This window comes from Rhincodon typus, chromosome 1 (genome assembly GCF_021869965.1).
Source record: "Rhincodon typus isolate 14 chromosome 1, sRhiTyp1.1, whole genome shotgun sequence".
Taxonomy (NCBI): domain Eukaryota; kingdom Metazoa; phylum Chordata; class Chondrichthyes; order Orectolobiformes; family Rhincodontidae; genus Rhincodon; species Rhincodon typus.
The window spans coordinates 150,815,665-150,841,173 of NC_063332.1; the positions used below are offsets into that span (position 1 = coordinate 150,815,665).

At 39.6% G+C, this 25,509-nt stretch overlaps 1 protein-coding gene across 1 annotated transcript in view; it reads right to left on the reverse strand.

Moving 5' to 3' along the window:
* usp38 (ubiquitin specific peptidase 38) overlaps positions 1 to 23,579 on the reverse strand; it is a 36,677-nt gene extending 13,098 nt beyond the window's left edge. Inside the window, exons 1-9 of the mRNA XM_020524913.2 lie at positions 23,370 to 23,579; positions 20,000 to 20,728; positions 19,353 to 19,488; positions 16,175 to 16,304; positions 13,387 to 13,488; positions 7,159 to 7,317; positions 3,425 to 3,618; positions 1,586 to 1,679; positions 645 to 751 (exon numbers count right to left, since the gene is read on the reverse strand). Coding sequence (XP_020380502.1) covers positions 645 to 751; positions 1,586 to 1,679; positions 3,425 to 3,618; positions 7,159 to 7,317; positions 13,387 to 13,488; positions 16,175 to 16,304; positions 19,353 to 19,488; positions 20,000 to 20,681 — 1,604 coding nt within the window. The 5' untranslated portion in view covers positions 20,682 to 20,728; positions 23,370 to 23,579. The remainder of the gene's footprint in view (positions 1 to 644; positions 752 to 1,585; positions 1,680 to 3,424; positions 3,619 to 7,158; positions 7,318 to 13,386; positions 13,489 to 16,174; positions 16,305 to 19,352; positions 19,489 to 19,999; positions 20,729 to 23,369) is intronic.
* Between the last annotated feature and the right edge of the window lie 1,930 nt (positions 23,580 to 25,509).

The following is a 25,509-nucleotide window of genomic DNA, read 5'->3' on the forward strand; positions in this document are numbered from 1 at the left end:
TGCTAGCAAAATTGATTAATGTTTCCAATTCTAGGTGAGAGCAGGAAGTGGCATTAATACAGTCATCGAGTTGGGAAGACCCTGACTGACTGGGACTGGAACATAGAACATAAAAAGACAGCTAGAACTAGGAGCCATGTGGTAGCCATAGCTACACTTTTTACTTGGAGGAATGAGACAAGTTAAAGGAGAAACTGTTAATTGAGAGAACAAGCTCAGCCAGGTGAAAGAAAGTGGTGGTAGATTGGGATTGTTTGGGTCTCCTGGTGGGAGAAGGAGGTGTTGAAAGATTGACCATTTATAGTGAAGAGAAGGCAGTTCAGGAAACTGCAAATTGTTGACAGGATATAGAGCATCAGAAGGATCACAGAAGGAAAATAAAAAGATCAAGATAGGAAGAAATAATCTCAGCGGAGCTGTTGTAGGCTGAAAAGGGTAGGTGCACCAGCACAGCCAAGTTATGGATTTTGGAAAGGAGATAGGTTAGGGGACTAGAGGTTGGGGGACTACTAGGTGGGGACCTGTGGAGAAAAGTTCTTGAAGAGGTGAGGTCAGTGACAGTCCTGGAAACAATGGCTTGATGTTTGCTGGTGGGTTTATAATCCTGGGGGAGGTAGGATGCAGTGTCTAAGAACAGTGTTTACCTATCCAGGAGGAACCGGAGGTACTCAGAACAGTCTTGTTGGGATCCAGGGGTGAACCATGGTGGTCTTGATTCTTCAAAGAAGCTCTGTGGAGCATACGCTGCTCTCTGTTGGCATAAGAATGGAAACTGCACTGAATTATTTCACATCGACTGAAATAAGTGGAAAACTAAACATCCAGAAATGTTGCTATTTTTGTAATATTTCTGTTCTTTCTAATGAGACAAACCATAGATAAATCTGCAAATACACTTTAAGAATGCATAAACTCCATCACAATTTGAAAATGTCAATTTTCTTAACATTTAGTGTCAAACATTTTTCTGGAAACATCACTGGAAATTTTGCAAACATATTTAAAAAGTTGGCATCAAATAAATAACTTAATATCTAAATTTAACAATCTAAATTGAATCAAACTTTTGATTTAGGAGCAAATGCCTCAACCCTTCTAAATCACACTATGTATTATCATGTTAAGTATCACAGTTTTCTGATGTTAAGAACGCAACTATATCTAGCTGCATGTGCAGTGGTTTGCCATTATTTTCTGCAGGATGGCTGACCAGATGTCTTCCACTTTTAATGTCTGCCATCAGGCATTCTGGAATTAGTCTAATATACCTGCTTGCCCAAATTACAAGTGCACTTTCAATGGCCAAACCTGTCTTGGCACAGGGTCAGGTCCCATAGATTCTGATCTAGAGATTGGGACACTACAACTGTATCACAAGATCTCCTTCCAAGTTCAATCTTAGTGGCAAAGACTTTGCTAATACTACAAAAATTTTAAAAACCATTTCTCAATCTACCATCCAAAAACGAAGAACTCACACCACAAAAGTTTCTACAATACCAATCACTGATTTAAAAAAACTGAAAGTTTACACATCACATTGAAAGTTACCAAAGGAGCAGTTTTTTCTTTAAAAAAATAGTACCTGAGTGTGAGCCAGAAAGGCAAAGAGAAGTTGCAGCTTTCGCATCAAAGAACGAGCCCCATTTAGATTCAATGATAAAACAGACCTTCTGAAACTGAAGGAATTTTGAAAACAAACATTAAAAGAAATTAACTTTTGAAGTATGCCTTCCACACAAAGTAGTATTTAATAAAAAAGCTATTTGTTATTTTTACAGAATTTTTATTCATTCAAGGGATGTGAGCATGCTGGCTGCGCTAGCATTTATTGTTTATTCACATTTAGGTCAGACCAATTAAAGATGGCAGATTTCATTTCCTAAAGGACATTACTGAACCAATGGATTTTTCCACCATTGAAAGTGGTTACATTTTGTTTATTCATTCATGGGATGAGGGCGTTGCTGGCTAGTGAAGATTTTTTGCCCATCCCTAATTGCCCAGAGGGCAGTTCAGAGTCAACCACATTGCTGTGGGTCTGGAGTCACATGTAGGCTGGACCAGGTAAGGATGGCAGTTTCCTTCCCTAAAGGGCATTAATGAACCAGATGGGTTTTTCTGACAATCGACACTGGATTCACAGTCATCATTAAATTCTTAAATTCCAGATATTTATTGAATTCAAATTCCACTATCTGCCATAGTGGGATTTGAACCAGGGACCCCAGGCATTATCTGGATCTCTGGGTTAACAGTCCAGCAATAATACCACTAGGCCATCGCCTCCCCTGGTTGACATTATGCTAATTTTTTTTATTCCAGATTTTCACTGAATTCAAAATTTCACCATCTGCCAAGGTGTGCCAAGAATATCAATTATCTGGGGTCCTGGATTACAAGTAAAGTCACATAATCACTATGCCACCACGTCCTTTGACAGATTTTCTTAAAGTTTCTCTTAGAAAAGCTGAAGAAAGGTTCAATAGTTTCATTGAACACTGAGCAAAACTACATGATTGTGGTTATACTACAACTTGTATTCATGGTGGACAGCTTAGAGTTCTGTCATCGACCACACACCATTTTATGTAAAAATTGTTCTTGAGATAAGAGTGTTGTAGGCAACACCAGCATGAATGCACTTTCCCCGACTGTCCCCGAGTAGGTGGTGGTGAACTGCCCACAACTGCATGGCTTACTAGGCCAAGGGCAGGTAAGAGTCAACTATGTTTCTATAGATCACTTAAAGGCCACTTTGAGTAAGGAAGTAGATTTCTTCCCCCTAGTCATTATTAATGAACCAGATGGGCATTATGACAATCTGGCAGTTTTATGATTATTAATACGATCAGAATTTTATTCCAGATTTATTAACTGTCTTTAAATTCTCCTAGCTGCAATGATGGGATCTGAACTCATGACTCTGGAGCATTCATCTGGGGCTCTGCATTACTAGCCCAGTAATGTTATGACTATGCTATTGCCCCTTGAACACAGGTCGAATTCAGCAACTAATGAGTTTTGCACATTTAATTATTTTTATAATTAGATAAGTGTGAAAGCTGATCAGTCTCCTTTCCTCTATTATTAAAATCATAGAAAAACTTCTAAGATATCTAAGAGATCATAGTCTGTCTGGACTACTTTCAAAATGTGCTAAGTGTTTCTATATAGGCCCTTTTCCGTTTGGGGGGTGGAGGAGGAGGGATGTCTAAATTACTCTTATATAATTCTGCCACATTAATAGGAGTACATACCAAAAATAAGTTTGCATTGTGCAAAACCAATAATATAACTGGGTCTTGAATCTCCACATTTGAGTCTATATAGCGTCAACAATTTACAATTGGGTTGAACTTAGTCCAGTTGAGTATGGAAGCCTTAGTTCCTCGAGAATATTAAAGCAAATTCCATCACTTACTCCGTAGCCATAAATAATGCTTGAATGACACTGTTCATGTAGCACGTATTGCCCAGGTTTATTAACCCGGTTTTCCCAGTTTCAGATTTTCCTGAAAGCCTCGATAAACAAGATGCCAAAGAATTTGAGTGCGATGTCCAGGCACTTTGATTAAGAGTCATCTTCATTTTTTCTTCAGAAGGCTTTGGCAAATCCTACAAACACCAATTTATATTTAGTTATCTATCAATTTATATACAGCCTCATAATTTACTGTATGGTAACAAAAACAGATTTTTTTATTCATTCATGGGATGTGGGCGTTGCTGGCTAGACCAGCATATATTACCCATTCCTAATTGCCCAGAGGGCAGTTTAGAATCAACCATATTGCTGTGGATCTGGAGTCACATGTAGGCCAGACCATGTAAGGGTGGCAGATTTCCTTCCCTAAAAGGACATTAGTGAAGCAGATGGGTTTTTTCTGACAGTCAACAGTGGTTTCATGATCATCATTAGACTCTTAGTTCCAGATTATTATTGAATTCAAATTCCACCATCTGCCACGGCGGGATTCAAACCCAGATACCCCAAACATTACCTGGTTCTCTGGAAAGGTAGACTAGCAATAATACCACTAGGCCATTGCCTAAGAGCTGAGCAACGGATAAACTCAAAAAGAATAATGCCAATCCCAACAGGAAGATATGAATGATAACGAGTAAACTGAAGTCAAGTTTTGTTTGGAAAATGGTGACAAGGTCATACAGTATCGGTGACAGCCACTTGGAAGGAGATCAAAAATAATGAAAGAAAAAAAAAAAAAAAAAAAAAAAAAACTTAGCGCCTGAATACTTCTTTTCCTATAAAAATGTAAATAAGTTTGAAAGATATTTACAGCATTCAATGGGTTAAATTTATTTATAATTAGGAGGTACAAAGTGGAATATTCCATGCTTTATTTTCTCATATTGAGCTGGGGATTAGTGTGTCAGTGGTATCATTATTATAATTAGGATTGATTCTACAGTCTCAGCAAACTTCAAATCAAAATGACAAGAGCTCATGCAAAGCTAATCTATACAGCACCGAGCAGATTGCACACACGTAGTACTGTATGTCAGAGGATTTGAATAATTCCTCATTACTCCCTGTGCGGCTCTGCCTGTATATGTAGTTAGCATAATGGAGGTAGAGCACGCACAAATCTTGATTTTTACTTAGAGATAGTAAGAAGGGTCCAGACCTGAAATGTCAGCTTTCCTACTCCTCTGATGCTGCTTGGCCTGCTGTGTTCATCAAGCTCTACACCTTGTTATCTTTGATTTTTATTTAGTTTGGAAGAATGTGGCCATTTAAAGGCAACTTAAAACAACTGGTGAGGTAGGGCAAGATTTCTTATGGAGTTTCAAAAGGATACGCCAACATATTAGCAGTTTACCTTTGAAGGGACAGAGCGTAGCGGGGGAAATGTCAGGTGTGGATGAATTAAAAGGAAATCCAATATCAAGACAGCTATGGGCACCAAACCCAGCCACAAATCCTCTTTAGCAACTGAATAGGATCAAAGGAACAGAAGTAAATCCTCAAATCATCAAAATTTACAGCACAGGAGATAGTCATTAAGCCCAGGGTACCAGCGCTGACTCGGAAAGAGCAGTTGGGCTTAGACCCACATACTGTAATACTGTGAATTCCTCAACCCTCCAAGAACATCTTTGGTAAAGACGGGTGCAATAGGATAGTGGTTACATTACTGAACTAATAATTGAGAGACCTGAACATAATGATCCAGAAACACGCCATCATAGCAGCTAGGAAATTTAAATTAATTTAATTAAATAAAATCTGGAATAAAAACTTAGTATTAATGATGATAACCACGATTATCATGAAAATCCATCTGGTTTGCTAATGTCCTTTAGGAAAGGAAATCTTGCACTTAACTCCAGATTCAGGCCAGTGGGGCTGCCCTTGAAACCAAGAATGCACTTCAGCTGCACCAGCCCACTAAATCAGCAGTTCAAGAAAGGAACAGCAATTAGGGATCAGCAATAAATTGTTGGATTGCCTGTTGTACTCTCATCCTGTGAATGAATAAAACCAAGTTTCCTTTTTAAAATTATTTACGGAATCACTCCCCTTCAACTGCTAAGATTTTTTTTCAGGTAAGGGCATTCATTGCTAGCACTTCTGAAACATGAAAAATTGAAAAGCACTATTGGTTGCAAGATTTTTTGAATTATAGATATGTTAAAAATTTCCAATGTAAGTACATCTGATAAGGTTCTATTCACACAGTGTTTATGAACTGGGAGAACAATCAACATACAGTCCAATTGCTTTTCTTAACCCCAATCTTTGCTTTACTTCCACTGTGCTATTTCTTATACAAATTAAGCAATGTTTTCTACAAAAACATTAGGACTAACCCACACCATTTTAATTCAATTGAGACAATAAAATTAATTTACCATCAAAAGAACTTCCAGCAATTCCACTTTTTCAGTGTTAAACACTGGTGTCACTGTCATTAACTTTCAACATCCAATCCATGCAAAGCATAGGATAGCAAAAAGCTGGAGTAAGGGAGGATTTTAAGGAGGATGCAGAAAATAATAGAATTTCCTGACAAAGATCAATCAGCTGTTGAAGTGAAAGGTAGCTTAATACTTCAAAGTGTTCTGATTCAAAACATTAACCCATTTTGCTTTCTCACATGCTGACCAGTTCATTTTTCGCAATTCTTTTAGTTCGAGTGCTGTACAACTTAAATGAGGCAACTCATGAGAATACATAAATATATATATTATATATATTTAGAATCATAATTCTGAAAAGCTTTTCCTCTAATAATACAATTCGTATCATCACTTCTTTATAACATCATGTACAGCGAATAGAGGTTAAAAGCAAAATATGATTCATGGATCTCCATGAAAGCCAAGGTCAGCACAAATTTAGAACGGATAAACACTGGGTTATTGCAATTAATTTCCATTGCCTTCCAAGAAGCTGCAATTTGGTTTGGTTGTGACCTAATGGTATTAGGATGGTAACCCAGCTGTCTGTCTCTAACGTGTCTGAAATTTTAAACCCAGTGGGGGAGGCATGGATGATTCACCTTTGGGCCTAAAAAGGACCTCATGTGGCCCATTAATGACCCATTAAGTAACACATCTCACTGCTACTGGCATTTTGCCTACCGTGTGGGATGACACATCATATAGGATGCCCAGCAGCATCAGCTGCATACACTGGTGCTGGGCAGGGTGGGGAAGGGGAAGATGGGGAACCTTCTCTGTGGGCCCCACTGGCTCACCGAGGACACTTTACAAAGATCATACCTGCTTTAACACATTTCCCGGCCTCTTGAACACTGTCTCTCACCAGCTTTAATCCCCTCTCCAAGACTCCCAACCATGTGCTAATTGGGCTTCTTGGCATGGTGGCACTGCCTGAGCGCTAACTGGTTGTGGAAGGACCACAGAACCGCCGGTGGATTAGACTAGTCAGCAGCATTCTGAGGTAGAATTCCACCGCGCTACCCCCTACCACACACCCCACCAACCCCTCACCCACCAACTTTAGGAACAGAGGTCTCATCTTGAAGTGGTTATTAAATGGCTGAGGGGTGGGGAGGAGGTGGGTGGGTTGGCTCCCCCTGACCTCTTCACTGGAGATGGGATACTGGATCATAGCAGCTGATAAATTCAGCCAGAAATATTTCCCATCATTAGCTCTCAGGTTCTTACCTTAATGGCTTCAATGATAGGTTCGTAGAGATCAGGGAACCCAGAATACTGATAGATCATACAATGCACCAACTCAGTCAACTGCACAAGGAAGATTTTACTGGTAGGCGAATCTTCATCTTTCAAGAACTGAACCAGTTTTATAATGTGAGGAACAATCTGTGGAGAGATTATAGAATTTCACATGTAAAATGCCATTAATCTACACATGAAAAAATAACGTTCCTCTTGTTTATTCTAGTAATCCATTGTTGGCAAATTGTGACTTTTGTCAATTATTTTCCTTCTAATTGGCTAAATTTGTTATCCAATCATATCACAATTCCATTCCTTCCCAGATAAGTTCGTTACACCACAGACAAAGTATTGTTGCCATGATAGTTGCTTACTCACCGCATTGTAAAATTTAAATAATCAATATAAATACAATCCGTAACTTTAGTTCTAACATCACCACATCTTGCTCATCGTCATGACAATACTCTAGGTAGATTTTCTGTGTACCCCGAATCAAATAATATCTCCTCCAAAAGCTTTCTGACGCTGACCTCCAGTTCTAAGTTTCATCCTGTTGTTTATAGACTGGAAACTGCAACTCCCAAACACTGGATGAAACACAGGCAAGGTTACAATTTTCAGATCTACTGTGACTTTGCCACTGCTGCTCAAAAATCACAATGAATCTTTGTGTCATCCAGTCATCCATTTGTTGTCGTAGGTAGCTTGCGACTATTCACGTAAACTCGGTCACAATCTTATCATGTACCAATCAACAGTTCTGCTAACCTTGGTCTTCTCTTAGCTTCCAGACTTTAATGCTGCAGCCACTTTGGGCTCCAGTGTTTTTACCTAGATTCACACTATGTTGTACTCAGCCGGCTTGTCGCCACCTGCAATAAATCTAATTTTAACACAGGAAGAAGCTAATGTGGAGAATAACATTAAGGAATAGTCTCAAATGTTGCATCAGCAAACAGAGAATTTAGCATGCTGACAAGGTAATATATGTCTCAATGTTGACATTTCTTGTTTCTAATTATTAACACTCAGGTTTTTTCTTTACAGTGAGCTAATAGATCTGGAAAGGAACATCTTCCCACTCCAAGTTCCATTAAAGGCAAGATTGGAATTGTTATTTTTCTTCAGTTTATTGGAATGTAATTTCACTAACAGAGTAAATATGAAATCATTCATTTACTGTATATATGGAATAATTCATAGTTATTTAACTCTGCCCGTTTGTGTAATTTTAGTTGCAGAATGATTGCTGTGCTTACCTACAAAATAGTCACTTGTACTGAAAAGTAGTAATTTTAGTATGTCATCTGCTAAACATTCATATGCTTGTTATTTATGTAGATTATTATTTAAAATGGAGCAAATTTAGGGGAAAAAGGAAATTGCTTTTCAATGTTCAAATTTAGATCATCTTGTAGTTTTGCCAAATGACAATGTTAATCTGATTCTTTTTCCTTACAAATGCTGCTGAACCAGTTCTGTTTTTCTCCGATCTGTTTATGCTTTATAATTTTGTCCAGTACATTTTCAAAAAGCACAGTGTAAAACAGCAAACAGTTTTTAAAAAAAGATCAAGGATGTAATATGGTTATTTGGCCAATCAAGTTCATCTGTCAAAGCTGTTCTTACAATTTCAATTACAGCGCCGAATCTTACTTTCATTCCTTTTTTGTTTCTATGACAAGATGGATTAGTACATCAATGAATAAAGTTCTCCTTAAAATTAATTTTTAAGTTTATTTTTCACCAATTTTAGGTCTTTTGTTTTATACTGATTACTGTGAGGCAACATTTTTGATTTACCATTCCTACGCCATTTTAATATTTCACATAGTTCCACAAAGTTCCTGTTAACCACCTACCTCTAATTTACACACTGTCAAACTTGACTGTCTCTAAATATTCCTGAATGCTTGCCTCCTATCCATAGAGTCATACAGTCAGAGATATTCAGCACAGAAACAAACCCTTTGGTCCAACTCGTCCATGTTGACCAGATATCCTAAATAAATCTAGTCCCATTTGCCAGCATTCGGCCCATTTCCCTCTAAAACCTTCTGATTCGTACACCCATCCAAACGCATTTTGAATGTTGCAATTGTACCAGCTTCCACCACTACCTCTGGGCAGCTCATTCCATACACGCATCATCCTCTGCGTGAAAGTTGTCCCTTAGATCCCTTTAAAATGTTTCCCCCTCACTTTAAACCTATGCCCTCTAGTTTAGACTCCCCCACCCCAGGGAAAAGACCCCTCATGATTTTATAAACCTCTATAAGGTCATCCCTCAGCCTCCAACACTCCAAGGAAAATAGCCCAAATCTATTCAGCCCCTCCCTATAGCTCAAACCCTCCAACCATCCTTGTAAATCTTTTCTGAACCATTTCAAGTTTCACAACATCCTTCCTATAGCAGGGACACCAGGATTGTACGCAGTATTCCAAAAGTGACCTAAGCAATGTCCTGTACAGCTGCATCATGACCTCCAAATTCCTATACTCAATGCACTGACCAATAAAGGCAAACATACCAAATATCTTCTTCACTATCCTAACTACCTGTAACTCAATTTTTAAGGAACAATGAACCTGCACTCCAAGGTCTCTTTGTTCAGCAACACTGCCCAGGACCTTACCATTAAGTGTATAAATCCTGCTTTGATTTGCCTTTCCAAAATACAGCACCTCACGTTTATCTAAATTAAACTCCATCTGCCACTCCTCGGCCCATTGGCCCATCTGTCCAAGATCCCATTGTACTTTGAAGTAACCTTCTTTGCTGTCCACTACACCCCCAATTTTGGTGTCACCTGCAAACTTACTGACCATACCTCCTATGTTCACATCCAAACCATTTTTATAAATGACAAAGCAGTGGACGCAGCACCGATCCTTGTGGTGGTCACAAGCCTCCAGTCTGAAAAGGAACCCTCCACCACCACCCTCTGTCTTCTACCTTCAAGCCAGTTCTGTATCCAAATGTCTTGTTCTCCCTCTATTCTGTGTGATCTAACCTTGCCAACCAGTCTATCATGAGGAATCTTATCAAACGCCTTACTGAAGCCTATACAGATCACGTCTACTGCTCTGCCCTGGTCAGTCCTCTTCATTACTTCTTCAAAAAAACTCAATCAAGTTCATGAGACACAATTTCCCACACACAAAGCCATGTTGACTATCCCTAATCAGTCCTTGCCTTTCCAAATACATGTAAATCTTGTCCCTCAGGATTCTCTCCAACAACTTGCCCACCACCTATGTCAGGCTTACCAGTCTTCAGTCCCCTGGCTTTTCCTTACAACCTTTCTGAAATAGTGGCACCACATTAGCCAACCTCCAGTCTTCTGGCACCTCACTTGTGGCTATCAATGATACAAATACCTCAGCAAGGTGCCAGCAATCACTTCCCTAGCTTCCCACATACATCTAGGGGACATCTGATCAGGTCCAGGGGATTTATCCATCGTCATGTGTTTTAAGACATCCAGCACCCTCCATTATGTGGACATATTTCTAAAATGTCACCAGTTACTTCCCCACGTTCTCTATTTTCCATATCATTTTCCACAGTAAACACTGACGCCAAATACTCATGTAGTATCTCCCCCCCATCTCCTATGGTTCCACACATAGGCAGCCTCGCTGATCTTTAAGGGGCCCTCTTCTCTCCCTAGTTACCCTTTTGTACTTGATGTATTTGTAGAATCCCTCCCGATTCTCCTCAACTCTTTTTGCCAAAGCTATCTCATATCCCCTTCTCACCCTCCTGATTTACCTCTTAAGGAAACTCCTACTCCCTTCATACTCCTCCAGGGATTCACTCGATCCTTACTATCTATACCTGACATATGCTTCCTTCTTAATCTTGACCGAAACCTCAATTTCTCTAGTCATCCAGCATTCTCTACACCTATCAGCCTTGTCCTTCACCCTAACAGGAACACACTGTCTCTAGCCTCTTGTTATCTCATCTTCCAACCATCCCTTTACCTGCGAACATCCGCCCCTAATCAAGTTTTGAAAGTTCTTGCCTAATACCATCAGAATTGGCCTCCCTCCAATTGAGAACTTGAACTTTTAGATCTGGTCTATTCTTTTCCATCACGAGATAACAAGGTGTAGAGCAGGATGAACACAGCAGGCCAAGCAGCATCAGAGAAGCAGGAAAGCTGACATTTCGGGTCGAGACCCTTCTTCAGAAATGGGGGAGGGGAAGGGGACTCTGAAATAAATAGGGAGAGAGGGGGGAGGCGGATAGAAGATGGATAAGGGAGAAGATAGGTGGGGTGGAGAGGAGACAGACAGGTCAAAGAGGCGGGGTTGGAGCCAGTAAAGGTGAACGTAGGTGGGGAGTTAGGGAGAGGATAGGTCGGTCCAGGGAGGACAGACAGGTCAAGGAGGCAGGATGAGGTTAGTGTGTAGAAGATGGGGGTGGGGCTTGAGGTGGGAGGAATGGTTAGGGAGGCGGGGACGAGCTGGGCTGGTTTTGGGATGTGGCCAGGGGAGGGGAGATTTTGAAGCTTGTGAAGTCCACATTGATACCATTGGGCTGCATGGTTCCCACGTGAAATATGAGATGCTGTTCCTGCAACCTTCGGGTGGCATTGTTGTGGCACTGCAGGAGGCCCAGGATGGACATGTCGTCCAAGGAGTGGGAGGGGGGAGTTGAATGGTTCGTGACTGGGAGGTACAGTTGTATGGTGCGAATCGAGCGTAAGTGTTCCGCAAAGCGGTCTCCAAGCCTCCGCTTGGTTTCCCCGTTGTAGAGGAGGCCACAACGGGAACAGCGGATACGGTATACCACATTAGCAGATGTGCAGGTGAACATCTGTTTGATGTGGAAGGTCTTCTTAGGGCCTGGGATGGGGGTGAGGGGGGAGGTGTAGGGGCAGGTGTAGCACTTACTGCGGTTGCAGGGAAAAGTGCTGGGGGTGGTGGGGTGTGTGGACCGGACAAGGGAGTCACGGAGAGGGTGGTCCCTCCAGAAAGCAGATAAGGGTGGGGAGGGAAAAATGGTTTGGTAGTGGGGTCAGATTGCAGATGGCCGAAGTGTCGGAGGATGATGTGTTGGATCCGGAGGTTGGTGGGGTGGTACGTGAGGACGAGGGGGATTCTGTTTTGGTTATTATTGCGGGGAGGGGATGTGAGGGATGAGTTGCGGGAAATGAGAGAGACATGGTCTAGGGCGTTTCACGGTCGATCTCAGACTGATCTCTTTCCTGTCTATATCCCTGGGTCCCAGTCCACCCCCCGCCTTACTAGTTTAAATCCTCCTGAGCAGCTCTAACAAATCTCCCCACCAGTACATTAATCCCCTTCCCATTCAGGTGCAATTTGTCTTTCCTATACAGGTCACTTCTACCCCAAAAGACATTCCAATGTTCCAAAAATGTGAATCCTTCTCCCCTGCAGCAGTTCCTCAGCCATGCATTCATCTGCTCTACCCTCCTATTCCTACCTTCACTAGCTAGTGGCACTGGAAGTAATCCAGGTATTACTCCCCTCGTGTGGAGTCAATCCTCTCTGCACACTAAGTAATATCTGATTGCATCTCAAATGTCTCCCAAATTCATATGATATTTTTCTTTTGTAGTGTGGTAAGCAGAACTTAGCACAGAGTTAACACCGTGGGCCAAGAGGTCACTGCAGAATCTTAACGTAATTTCTACAGACTCTACTGCTCTTGCCATATCATCCAGAATTTTAAAACACACTGCTTCAAGGAAACTATTATCCTGAGAATGAAACAATCAATTTCTGCTTCATATTCCATTCACTGTACCCTCTCTACCCATCTCTAATATATTTATCAATGTCAAATCTAATTTGCATCTAGTCTGCTGATTGCTTAACAGGACTAAACCCTTCTACGAATTTTCTCAAATGTTCCTAATTCAGTGTACCAAGTTCAAGATTCTCAGGTTTGATTTTAATATTGGCATCTACTTCGTGAATGAACCAACATAAAATAGACAAGAATAGTTAGCATTCATAACAAAGCCAGCTACTGCAATATATAACAAATGATCTTAATTTTGACTAGTTTATTTTTTACTTGTTTCTCATGCAAATCAGCTTACAAATATTTTCTGAAGTCTTAAGTAAAGTAGAATCACACAGTAAGTAAAGGTATGAACCATAATTGAAAACTAACGAGTAAAAGAAACTAATAAGTTTTGCTTTCTAAATAGTACAAGTAGGATTACTTACTAAGTGAAAGGCTTCTGGAGAATGTTGAAAACTGAGCAGCATGTGGGAAAGAACTGTTAAAGCACCAGGTCGCACAATAGGATACCAAAGACGATGAAATACCTGGCACAGAAAATATATTCACCAATAAGTAGCCACGAAATAACAATTTTCCCACTAATTTGTTTACTCCAGTCAGACTACTGAAGACATTGACCTTTTGCTTGGATCCACTGGACAATCAGCCTTTGGTACCTCAGTATGTGGTCATTAGTCACACGAAAGTTTACATTTTAATGGTTCAAAATCTTTTGACTAGCTGTCACCTACATTCACATTTGTACTCTCAGAAGATAACAATGATAGCAATCAAGAGCAAGAACCCAGTCAATTTTCTTCTCAATGATTCGGGGATACTGACACTAGGGCAACAGCCTGTAACAGAGCTTTACTGACATCTGCTATCTTAGTGCAGATCAAAGATTGAATCTCAGTACCAGAGACTGTCCAGTGTGCCTCTCTTTCCCCCCCACCCCAACCAGAGACCCCACTTACAAATATAATTCATCAGCATTACACTTATTTACAAATGGCAAACTCAAACCCATAAATACTGCAATTCTTTGCTGATCTGAGGCTTTGGGACAGTGAGGAAAAATGCAAAAGCATCTGCAATTTTGGTTAAATCCAATTAAATTCTTAAGCTATTCTGACTGCAAATTCTCATTTTGAAATTCACAAGACTTCTGATAAATACATATACAAGCTCACTGAATGGTAAATAAAAGTAATGTTTCAGGAACAGTTTATTCCATTTATATAGTAGCTGTTGGCATAGAGCAAACAGCGCAAGTGCAATAAATTTTGACCTTGTAGCAAACAACCAAATGCAAGATTATAAAGGATATTAGATAAAGTGTCCTTTCCAGGCACATATATTACAGCAGCATATTCCTGCAGCTATTATCATGCTTACTTGCTTGTAGTGTAGTTTCATTTTTGTTTGAAATCATGCTGAGGCTATAAAACAGTTTAACTCACTTAGCAACATGGGAAAACTCTGCTTTCACTGATATGAAATTCCTCAGGTATCAGTCAATTAGGGGAAAAATAACTTCAGTTGCTAGGTAGCAATGTTCAGCATTCTGCTTTACTAAAATATTATTGCAACATATTAATTTTTTTCTCGCTACTTCTCAGATTTTCTGTATTACTTTAAATGTTGGTACAATTCTATTTTTCCAAATATAATTAGCATACCAAGTAATTTCAACCACCGAAAGTGTTCCAAATACTGATATTTCAACAAGGCAACTTCTTCTGAAGTGATGCGATGCAATCTTTAAACCTTTAAGATTCATTATTTTCAAGAGTGAGGTGAGAGTGACAGCCCTTGACATCAATCGACCAAGTTTGGCATCAAGCAGCCCTAGCAAAATTAGAATCAATAGGTTTCGAAGGCAAACTCACTACTGGTTGGAATCATATCTGGCACTTGGATGGTGATTGAGGTTTGGGGTCAGTCATCTCAGCTCCAGGACATTTATGCAGGAGCCCCTCAGGGTAATGTCCGAGGCCGAACCATCTTCAGCTGCTTCAATAATCTTCCTTCCACCATAAGGTCAGAAGTGAGGATGCTTGTCAATAATTGCACAACGTTCAGTGCTATTTGCAACTTCTCTGATACAGAAGGAGTTCATGTGCAAATGCAACAAGGTCTGGACAATATCCAGGCTTGGGCTGAGAAGTGGCAAGTAATATTCATGCCACAAAAATGCCAGGCCATGACTATCTCCAATAAGAGATGATCTAACCACTACCCCTGGACATTCAGTGCCGTTACCATCACTGAATCCCCCACTATCAACATTCTAGGGGTTACCAATGGCCTGATGCTCACCTGGACTCACCACAAAAACCACAGTGGCTACACAAGCAAGTCAGAGACTAGGAATACTGTGGCAAGTAACTCACCTACTGACTCCCCAAAACCCATCCATCATTTACAAGGGACAAATCAGGAGTGTTTTGGATCACTCTCCACTTGCCTGGATGACTGCAGCTTCAACAATACTCAGAAGCTTGACACCATCCAGACAAAGCAGCTCGCTTGATCGGCGCATCGACAATCCCTCCACCACCAATACTCAGTAGCAGCAGTGCATACTATCTACAGATGCACTGCAGAAATTCACCAAGGATCCTTAGACAGCACCTTCCAAACCCACAACCACAAGGGCAACAGATATATGGGAACACCGCCACCTCCAAGTTCTCCTCCGAGCCACTCACCATCCTGACTTGGAAATGTATAGCCATTCCTTCACTGTTGCTGGGTCAAAATCCTGGAATTCCATCCCTGACAGCATTATGGGTCAACCTACAGTATGTGGACTGCAGCGGTTGAAAAGGCAACTCAACATCACCTTCTTAAGGGCAACTAGGGATGGGCAATAAATATTGGCCAAACAGTGACGTTTACAACCCATGAATGAATTTAAATAAAAGGGCTGTTGAATCATTAATGATGCAGGTGTGAAAGTGTGAGCAGTATAATTTACTATTAAATATGCTGTTCTTTATACACAACTGCTTGCAGTTTCTTCAGAAGAAGCCGATGGTAATATTAACAGATATGTGTGCTATGAATTCACACAGATGCTTATATAAAATTTATCTTGGTAACATTCCAAATGATTGTTGAATCTAATGAACATCGCTGCGTTAGTATTCACACAGTCACATTGGGAGTATCATTTTTCATGTCCTCTTCAAGGAATGGATGCACATGGTTTATCACCCCATTTACCTGTTCGATTTTAAGCAGAGTGACATCTATGAGGATAGTGAACTTCTGGACTGAAGCCAGTCCTTTGAGCAGTGCGATCACCCAGGTTTCGACATGATGAGCTAATGGCCAGGACAGCCAGTCAATCATCCTAAAGGACATAAAAATATAAACCCAGAAATGATTAGATCCAAAAATAAAACAAATAACTACAGATAAATGGAAATTTGAAACAAAGACAGGAATTGCCGAAGCAACCCAGCAGATATGGCAGCACCTGTGGAGAGAAAGCAGAGTCGATGTTTCAGGTTCAGTGACCCTTCTTTAGAACTAGTTTCTGACATTCTGAAGAAGGGTCACTGGACCCAAAATGCTAAATCTGCCTTCTCTTCATGACAATTTTTGTGATATTTAGACCCCATCCACGGTTTCTAACCATGCTATCATCTTGACGTGTGTTCATCAAGATATGAATTATTTGTGGTAGGAAGATGAAATGTTTTCTACATCAGTAGCAAACATTCAGGGGGATAGAACAGTTTGAAAGTAAAGATACTTATTTTCTTTGTGGTGAACATTGCCCATTGTGTCCAGGGATGTGTAGGTTAGGTGGATTAGGTATAGGAAATGCAAGGTTATGGGATATGGTGATGGTGGTGGTGGTGTTCGGGGAAGGGGGGTAAAATTGGGGCGTGTTAATGTTGACTCAATGAGCTGAATGGCCTGTTTCTACACTGTAAGGATTCTATCTCCTTAATCCCAAACACACATTCACACAACAGACAAGACATTCAACTCTAAAGAAATAATATGGGTTTCTTAAAACAAAAGCAGAAAGAATGGGAGGAATAAATTCCACAGTAGACCAAGAGTCCAAACTCAACAGATAAAAACGGGAAAACCTCTTACAGTCCAGTCAGTCAATGTTCTGCTTACACGATGGAGATGCTGAAAGCCATAGAATAGATGAAATCCTCAAATCAGACTGGAGTTCAGATGAGAGTCAGTTAGAAATCCTCTATTTCACTTAGTTGAAATATTGCAGGGAATCTGCCTAAGAGACAGATCCCTGAAACTGGTTCTTCTTTAAGGTTTTCTCCTACTTTTTCAGAACAGAGAGAGATTTTCCTGCTGCAAGCTTTCTGTACATTTTTTCTTCCACTGTCCTAACACAAGTGTACTCAAAAACTATAGTTCAAAAGTTGTTATTAGTCCACCTGCAGCACAGGACTTCTTTCAAACCAGCTTATCTAGCAGTTAAAATAATGAAACCCAGTTCTTCTCTTTCTTAAATGTTTTGTTCACTTTCTTTCCACAAGTCTTCTTGTAAAGAGTTGATGAACCACAGATTTTTGACTTTTCAGTTCTAAAAGTCATATTCAAACTCATCAACCCAGAGATTATTCAAGCGATTCCACCTCTTCCAGCTTCTTTCACATTGACAGCATTGGGAATAATAGCAAACTGCTTTTGTTTAAGCAATTCATAGTGCAGGCGTGCTTCAAGTAGCTATTATTTGTTCTGTGGTTATCTATCAAGGCAATGTATCAGCACAGATGGATCAGATTCTACAGACCAAACACAGCATAATGCAGAGTGTGGATTAATAACATTGCTATTAATCCACTCAATCTCATCCAACATGAAAGTACATTTCATCATGTGATTGTGTCTCACTTTAGCCTTATCAACACATTTGGAAATGAACACTGGTAAATGCTTGTCAAACTTTTGGAGAAATTCAATACATAGATTGTTTAAGTTTCTGGTGAATCTATGTTACTTATATGCCTAATTTGGTCTTTTTTGTAAATTTGTCTCAAATAAGAAAATAATTGCTGAGTAGTACAGAATTTAAACATTGATTAAAGAGAGAGTTAACTGTGCAATTGATTGTACGTGCTGAAATTTATACACAGACGAAGGCCTGTTTTTTGGATGTCCACACGTTGCACTTTTTTCAGAGTGAAAGGCTACAGAGACACACAATCTCTGCTCCATGCCAATGGCAATACCCTGACTGATCAGAGTTTGAATTTAATCAGTTAACAAGGAAAACTCACAATTCGGACAGCAACTCCATGTCAAACATGCCAACCTCTTATGCTATATAAATTGTTGCTTCCTTTCTAAAGATTTTCATCTTGCATATCAGTCCTTTAGAGTACAGGACAAAAAGTATTGATTTCATGCCTTGATTTTAAGCGAATAGGCACTATCTTGATAGACAGTGCCCATCGTACCCACCGTACCCACAGCTGAATGCTAGAATCTCTTCAATCAGGCTTACATCCCTGCCACAGCAAAGGCCAAAATCACAGTCTGAGATTGTCAATTTAAAATTCAATTTTATGAAGTTAAATTTCTGATACTCTTAGTTGTGTTTAAATACTTTCAAGGCTGTGCCTCAGTCACTTGTCTCAAGAGTCTCCCCATCCCCACATCTCTTTCAGAATTCTCTTCCCTCTGGCCCACAACTGCTGCATCTGGTCTCCATTCAACCATTTGCAGCTGCTGTCTCTTCAGTTTCCTGGGCCCCATGCTCTAAAAATTCCTCCAACAAGCACGTTCACCCTTTTTATCTCCTTCCTCATCAGCCATGGTCTGAAGATATCTCTGATAGCTAGCTTCACATTATTGGAAAAGGAATAGACATTTCAACTCCTTCATTAGCATGTGCTTTGTCAACCTCATGCTCTCTCAATGCAGGAAGTCTTTGAAGTCTAAATCTAAATCAGCCCCTCAGCCATTCAATGACACCACAGCTTCCGGGTCTCAAGTCTCGCCTTTGTTCCATGTTGTTGATATCCTCATCTATTAAAAAATTATCACAGTTTTGAAAATTTGAGGGGACCCAGCAGCTAGTTGATTTTTTAAAGGAAACAAATACACATTTCCACGATGCTTCACTTGGCCAATGTCGCTCCTTGTTCTATAATCATACTCACATCACATCTACCCCCACCATTTACACACAGGGGAAATTTCAAAAAAGACCTTCTCCTAATAAATTCAATTTTTCTCCTCCTCAATTATTAATCATCACCATGGGTTTTAAAACAGTATCTGCACAAGGAAGCAGCCATATTTGCCCACATAGGAGGAACTGCTAAGTCAGCAAACAATTCAACGGATCAGAAGTATTTGGCACATCTGGGGAATGTGACAGGTGCTCCATAAATGATAGTTCAGTGTTTACCTGCAGAGTGCACAAGTCATGCTGGCATCTTTAACGTTTTGATCGGTGATCAGGCTTCGAATGAGAACTGTAATCATCTGTAATGGGATGTGCTGAACAAGGCTTGCTAGGGCAATAGATGGTTCAAATAAAGAATCTGTAAAACGAGAGGTTGCAGGACTTTATTTTTGATCTGGTCAAACAACCCAATGCAGAAGTTGGGCATCAACTTGATTACAAATAACAAGAAGAAAGCATTCAATAATTGATCTACATATGATGGAAAATTGAAAATTAGACTCAATAATTTGATAATTAAATAGATTAATATCTCTAAATATTATTGCCAATCATCCTTCAAAAGGGAAGGAACTTACAAATTATGATTCAATGAACTGTAAAACACAAGACATTTATTGAATTTCTTTTTATCTAGGCAGTTCCACTTATTTGAGTCCAGTAGAGGGCATAATGGACAGGGAGCAACACCCGGCCAGATGAGCTTACTGATACAAAGAATGACTGTACTGTGGTACTTCACAAACATTTTTCATTTTTAGAAGGAGAATGGAAAAATGGGGGAAAGGCACAATCACCTTTCAAAACATTTAAAATTAAATGTTTGAACAAGTTTACACAAATAACCATTTTTCTGATGTATTCCTTACCTGTAGCTGAGATTATCACAAATACCTCTTGCAGAGAAGGCAAAAGTGCACCAGGCTCAGCTTTCCAAATGCTTTGCAGCAAATTGCTTACTTTGTTCACCTGAGAAATAAATCCACGGATCTCTTCTTCTTGTGTCGCACTGCATTGGAACTGACTTATAGTCCTTACTAGCTGCTGGCAAAACAGCACTGCTGATTTACCTCTTGGGATGCAATGTACAAAATCAGACAACAACTCACTCAACCTAGCACACAGCAAAGGCTCTGGTCTTTCGCAAACTAGACGAAGTACCTCAGTGTGCATGCAGCCAAAGATTTCAAGCACGGAAGGGCAGCTCATAATAAGTTTAAGTCCCATGTGGATATAGTCAATGATGGCGATATCTTTCTTATCTAATGATCCATAACCTTGTTGCAGAAGATTTAGAATAAATCCCTTGTTGAAGAATTCCTCAAATTCACAACGATGATACCTGGCATAGGCATCAAGTACCTGATGACCCACTTGTTTCTGGAAATCATCCTCCCCAGTTAAAATTAATCGTGTTGTTAGATCAAACATCGCCTTGCATTGCTCTCGATCAACTGAGTTCTCGGCTGCATCTACCACTTTCTTCACAATCCCCTTCTTCACTGGTAGGGGATGTGAAGAGGTGATGAGGGCTTCCAGAATTTTATCCATCGTTGATTACTATACAACACTGTTACATAGGAGGTAGCTAACCGAGCCTAACAGAGAGATTGAAAAAACAAAAAGTCAAAAGGCAAATAATACAATCGTAATTAAATTTTGACATCTTATTTTTAAAAATCAAAACAAACGTAGAAGAGGTATGGAAATCGTCCCCCCTCCATCCCGATCTGCCCCTCTGCTCATATCATCTGGTGTTTCTGCACTTCTACGAAGCTGGTTTCTAGAGAAGTTAGAAAGACACTTTACATAAAGTTGATCAGATCCAAACTTTAAAAGGCAGACATTTTCATACATTATCATAAGAAATGTGTATATTACCCAAAAAGCCAATTATATGCCATCATGAGATTAGTATAGGTAGCATTCTATACCTATATGCTAGGTAGATAGAAACAGAAAGCCCTGATTAACTCAGGTCTAGCAGCATTTGATTCTGAAGAAGAGTTATAACGGACTCAAAACTTTACTTTTCTGCTATTGCTTTCGAGCATTATGCATGCTTTCCACTGAAGCATAACTCCATCAGGACTGAATAATTATTCTGCTCTCTGCTTCCTCTTCTTTTAAAGCAGCCCTTAAACACTCCAACTTTGACCAGCTTTTCATTACTATATACATGTCACTCTATTAATGTGAGTTGTATTAATTTCCTCTAGGTAGCTGTTACTGTTTTATTGCAAGTTAGGACAGATAAATGTTCTTGGAAGCATGTGAATATTTTCCGAGAACACGCGGGAAAACAAAAATCATGAACACGTGATTCCACATCCAAAAAGTTGCAAAAAAGTTTACTCAGCTATAACATCACACAAAATAAAAGGATTTGTATTGGGAAATTACTAACTGTTGAGATCTGAAGTGACCTAGAAGGATTAAGCAAATCCAAGGGGTGCATTGCTTAGTTTAACATGGTGCTGATTTGATCACACCAGGACTACATTTTCTCTCTATTGAATTAACTTCAGCTGGGTAGTGGTGGGACACAAGAATAATAATTTCCAGAGAAAAAGTTTTAAAAAATTAGAATGGCTCCTTGCTACTCATGATCAAAATAAGAGCTGCAAAGACCCTAAGTGGAATTTAAACAAGATAAATTTGAGTTTAAAAGTAATTCTACCCAATGTCAAATGTCTATGAATGTGCCATCAAAGATCATACATGAAAATATTTGTTTAGGGAAAGTACCAAGAGATTGCTTGTGCAATGTGGATCTGTAGCCACCACAGGTCACTGACTTAGAGAGATGTGTAGGGTATACAATCAATATTTATTTTTAAAAAAAGCTATGTTCCCTATTATAGATCCCACTGAATTCCTAGTTTCTGATACTGACCACACAGATAATAAAGAAAATGCACAATAAAATGTTATTTTAATGTTATCAAATTATAACCAGGTTTCCACAGAACAAAAAAGAACTGTATTCAACTTCCAGTTATTCAAAGTGAACCAGGCTTAAAACGTATCAAAACAAATGGAAAGGATACTTGGTAGAGTGCATACCCTTGTCTTGTTGTGTTAAATACAATGTTATTGCAATTATCCAGCTCTTTCTTAAGGCTTTTCCCTGCCTGGTTGATATTTCATAACTACAAAGCTGATAAAATTTTTTTTTTTTTATTAAAGAACTTCCATCTCACTGAGAGACTTCAGGCCATGGCCAACAACCTGCTTTAAAAACCTTGCTCATATTTTGACAGCTGTGACAATACACCCCAGAGCAGTATAATCTACAACATTCTAAATCAAATAATCCTTAACATTCTAAAAGATTAAGTCAATTAATTTGTGGATCCTTTAAAAAAAAATTCCAGAATCTAGATCCACATCTTTCACAAAAATAATCAGTTCTTCTCTGCACCAAGTTTCACTGCAATCTGTCCATTAACTTCCAATATACTGTTACAGTCTAACAAACCAACAGGTTTCAAATATTACCCACACTCACCTTCAATGGTAGCAATTAAATTAAATTCTCATGAAATGTCATCGACTTGAAAGTTAACTCTGTTACTCTCTATTCAGATGCTGCCTGATCGGAGTATTTTCAGCACTTCCTGTTTCAGATTTCCAGCATCTGCAGTATTTTGCTTCTGCCTAAATTGAAACCATTACTATTACTTGTAAAAGCAAATTCCTTATTAGCAAAGACACAGCTCAACTGGTAACGTTTATATTAATTAGCCCGAATTGATTCTCTTTGAGCGGGACGAGTTAGATAAAGAACGTCCGTGTAGAATCATAAATATTTCTGGTCAGATTGGAGGAAATGTTGTTCGAAACATGGATTCAAATTCGATCTAATAAATTGTAGCCAGACGAACAAAATAAAACCCTGTGTTCTTAGATAAATTAGATTGCTGTTCCAGTTAATTTGATAAACAGACCAAAAACTTCTCCAAGTCTCAGCGATCTAGCCGACTTCTACTCTTCCACACCATGACACTGTATTTTGGCCACCCCGGTCGCTAACAAATTGCCATTTGTTTTTAAACGAGATCAGTTGTAATACATTACGAGAAATCGTACGATATAACGAGTGTGACAACGCTGACAGAAAGTAAATAAGATCATAAGTGAAAATGTTGCAAGTCATTATGTGGAGGCCAGAAACAATCGCGGCTCGAGTCATCGGCATCTCAATGATCCAAAAAGGAATGTTGTGTCACAACTTACCCAGGGAAACCATGGCAGCTGCCGGCCTCGCGCTCAGACTCCAACACAGCATTCCAAATGCTCCCTCCGCCTTAATTCCTCACGCCACCTTCTCTCACACTCCAATGCCTGTCACCTTGTGCATATCAGCGACCCGACCACCCAAACCGGTTCAGCCAAACAGACAACCCGAGCCAACTCTGTAAGAAAGGTCAGTGCGACAGCGCCATTTAAGACCCCGCACTGCCTCATCTTAGTCGGCCGATGAAGCGCCGCCACCGTTTGTGTGATTGAGAGCTTTAGGTTTGGTAGGGTTAAGAGAAAAAGTGAGGGAACCGAAAACTTTTTCTCTTAGGAAAAGAAGCTGCATCTTACGTCTTTGGTAGCGTCATCTCCGACAGAATTACTGATACCCAGTTTCAAAATTTCCCTCCTACCCAGGCAAATTTGAGGATACCTCAGGCAGATGCTCATTGTTTTGCTCGTGTAATCTTTTGTGTTTCTGGGAATAGGGTGGTTTATGAGGTGGATTGAATCTGTTCAGCTCATGTCCTATCGTCACCAACATGATATATATTTTAATCTTTCATGTTTGTGACGCTACAATCAAACTGTCAGGTGTCATTTATTAGGAGCCACTGCCAATGTCTGGTTTTAAATGCATTACCTATTTTGATACCGTTTCACCGAAAGATCAACACGGTGTTCGCAGTGTATGGTTGCCATCGATGTTGCCATAACAATGTTTACCTCGCTTGTGTATTAGTGAAATTACCAAAGCGAGTGTAATAATTCCTGTTGTGTGCAGGGTAACATTTATTAGCCGTCCCTAATTACCCTTGAGAACTGCTATGGTCAATGTGGCGTAAGTACAATTACAGTTATGTGGTAAAGGAAACACGTTAAAGGGCATTGGGGCAAAAAGCACAAAAATAAAGTAAATCCACTAATTTAACCTTCTATGGACTGAACTTGTGGGTTTCCCACCCACCAAAGCATGCATCTGTTTTTGTAATGACTCCACAGAATTTTTGTATCCACAATTTATTTAGATATTAATCACTGCTTATACAAAGCCATTACTTTCTGCAGCTAAACTTGAACCTGCTTTTTACCTATTGGTACCATGCATCCTCAACTTCTATGTTGTTGAACTTGATTTGATAGTCAAGATTGACTTTCTAGCCCGCTTACGTGTTCTAAACCTTTTTAATCAACCTATTCAAACAGGCTATGAGAAAAAATTCTGGAGTACATGGGACTTGCACCCAGGTCTTGTGGCCCAGAGGTAGGGACGCTACTACTGTATCACAAAAGCCCCTAAAATATATCATCAGCTGTACACAATTGTGTATGTATGCATCAGTTTGCATATGTCCCTTTCAGAGCTTACAATTGAGTAATTATTTATCTGTATCATAGATATTTTCTAATCACCCTGTTCAGAAATGTTACTACACATTTCTGGAGCAGATGTAACTTGAATCTGGATCTCCTGATTCAGAGATAGGACACTACCACTGCACCACAACAGCCCTTTCCACTTATAGATTGTATACTTTACAAGGTGATCTCCCTCATTTGCTTTCTTTCAAGGATGAAGAGTCCATGTTGCTTCAGGTTCATTCACAGCTTAATCTCCTAAAATTAAGGTCAATATTGTTGTTCTGATCTTGTTATTTTTTGCTATTTGCTATGTACCATGGGAATCAGGAGTGATGACAAATTGAAAATGCAACCTGAATACTAATGAATTAATTAAAAATAAATGTTTTGGGTTATTTTTCTGTGTTTTAAGATGTCGCCAGAGAGAATTTGACTGTACACTTTTGACTGTATTTTATAACGAAATGCGGTAAATAACACAAAACTGAGAAGTGTCATCCATGCACACATTTTAGTACAAGAAAGATCTAGTTTGATGTAATTTGTGCAAACACAAACTTCAGTTGTTTAAATGTATTTATAATTGGTGTCACTTGCTGACTATAAATATTGTCATAGAGTTTTTGTTGCACGGTTGAAGGCCCTTTGCCTATTGTATCTGTGCCAGTTATCAAACATCCATCCATTCTAATTTTGTTTTCCAGCACTTGGCCCATATCCATGTATACAATAGCATTTCAAGTACTCATCTAAATACTTAAAATGCCTTGAGGGT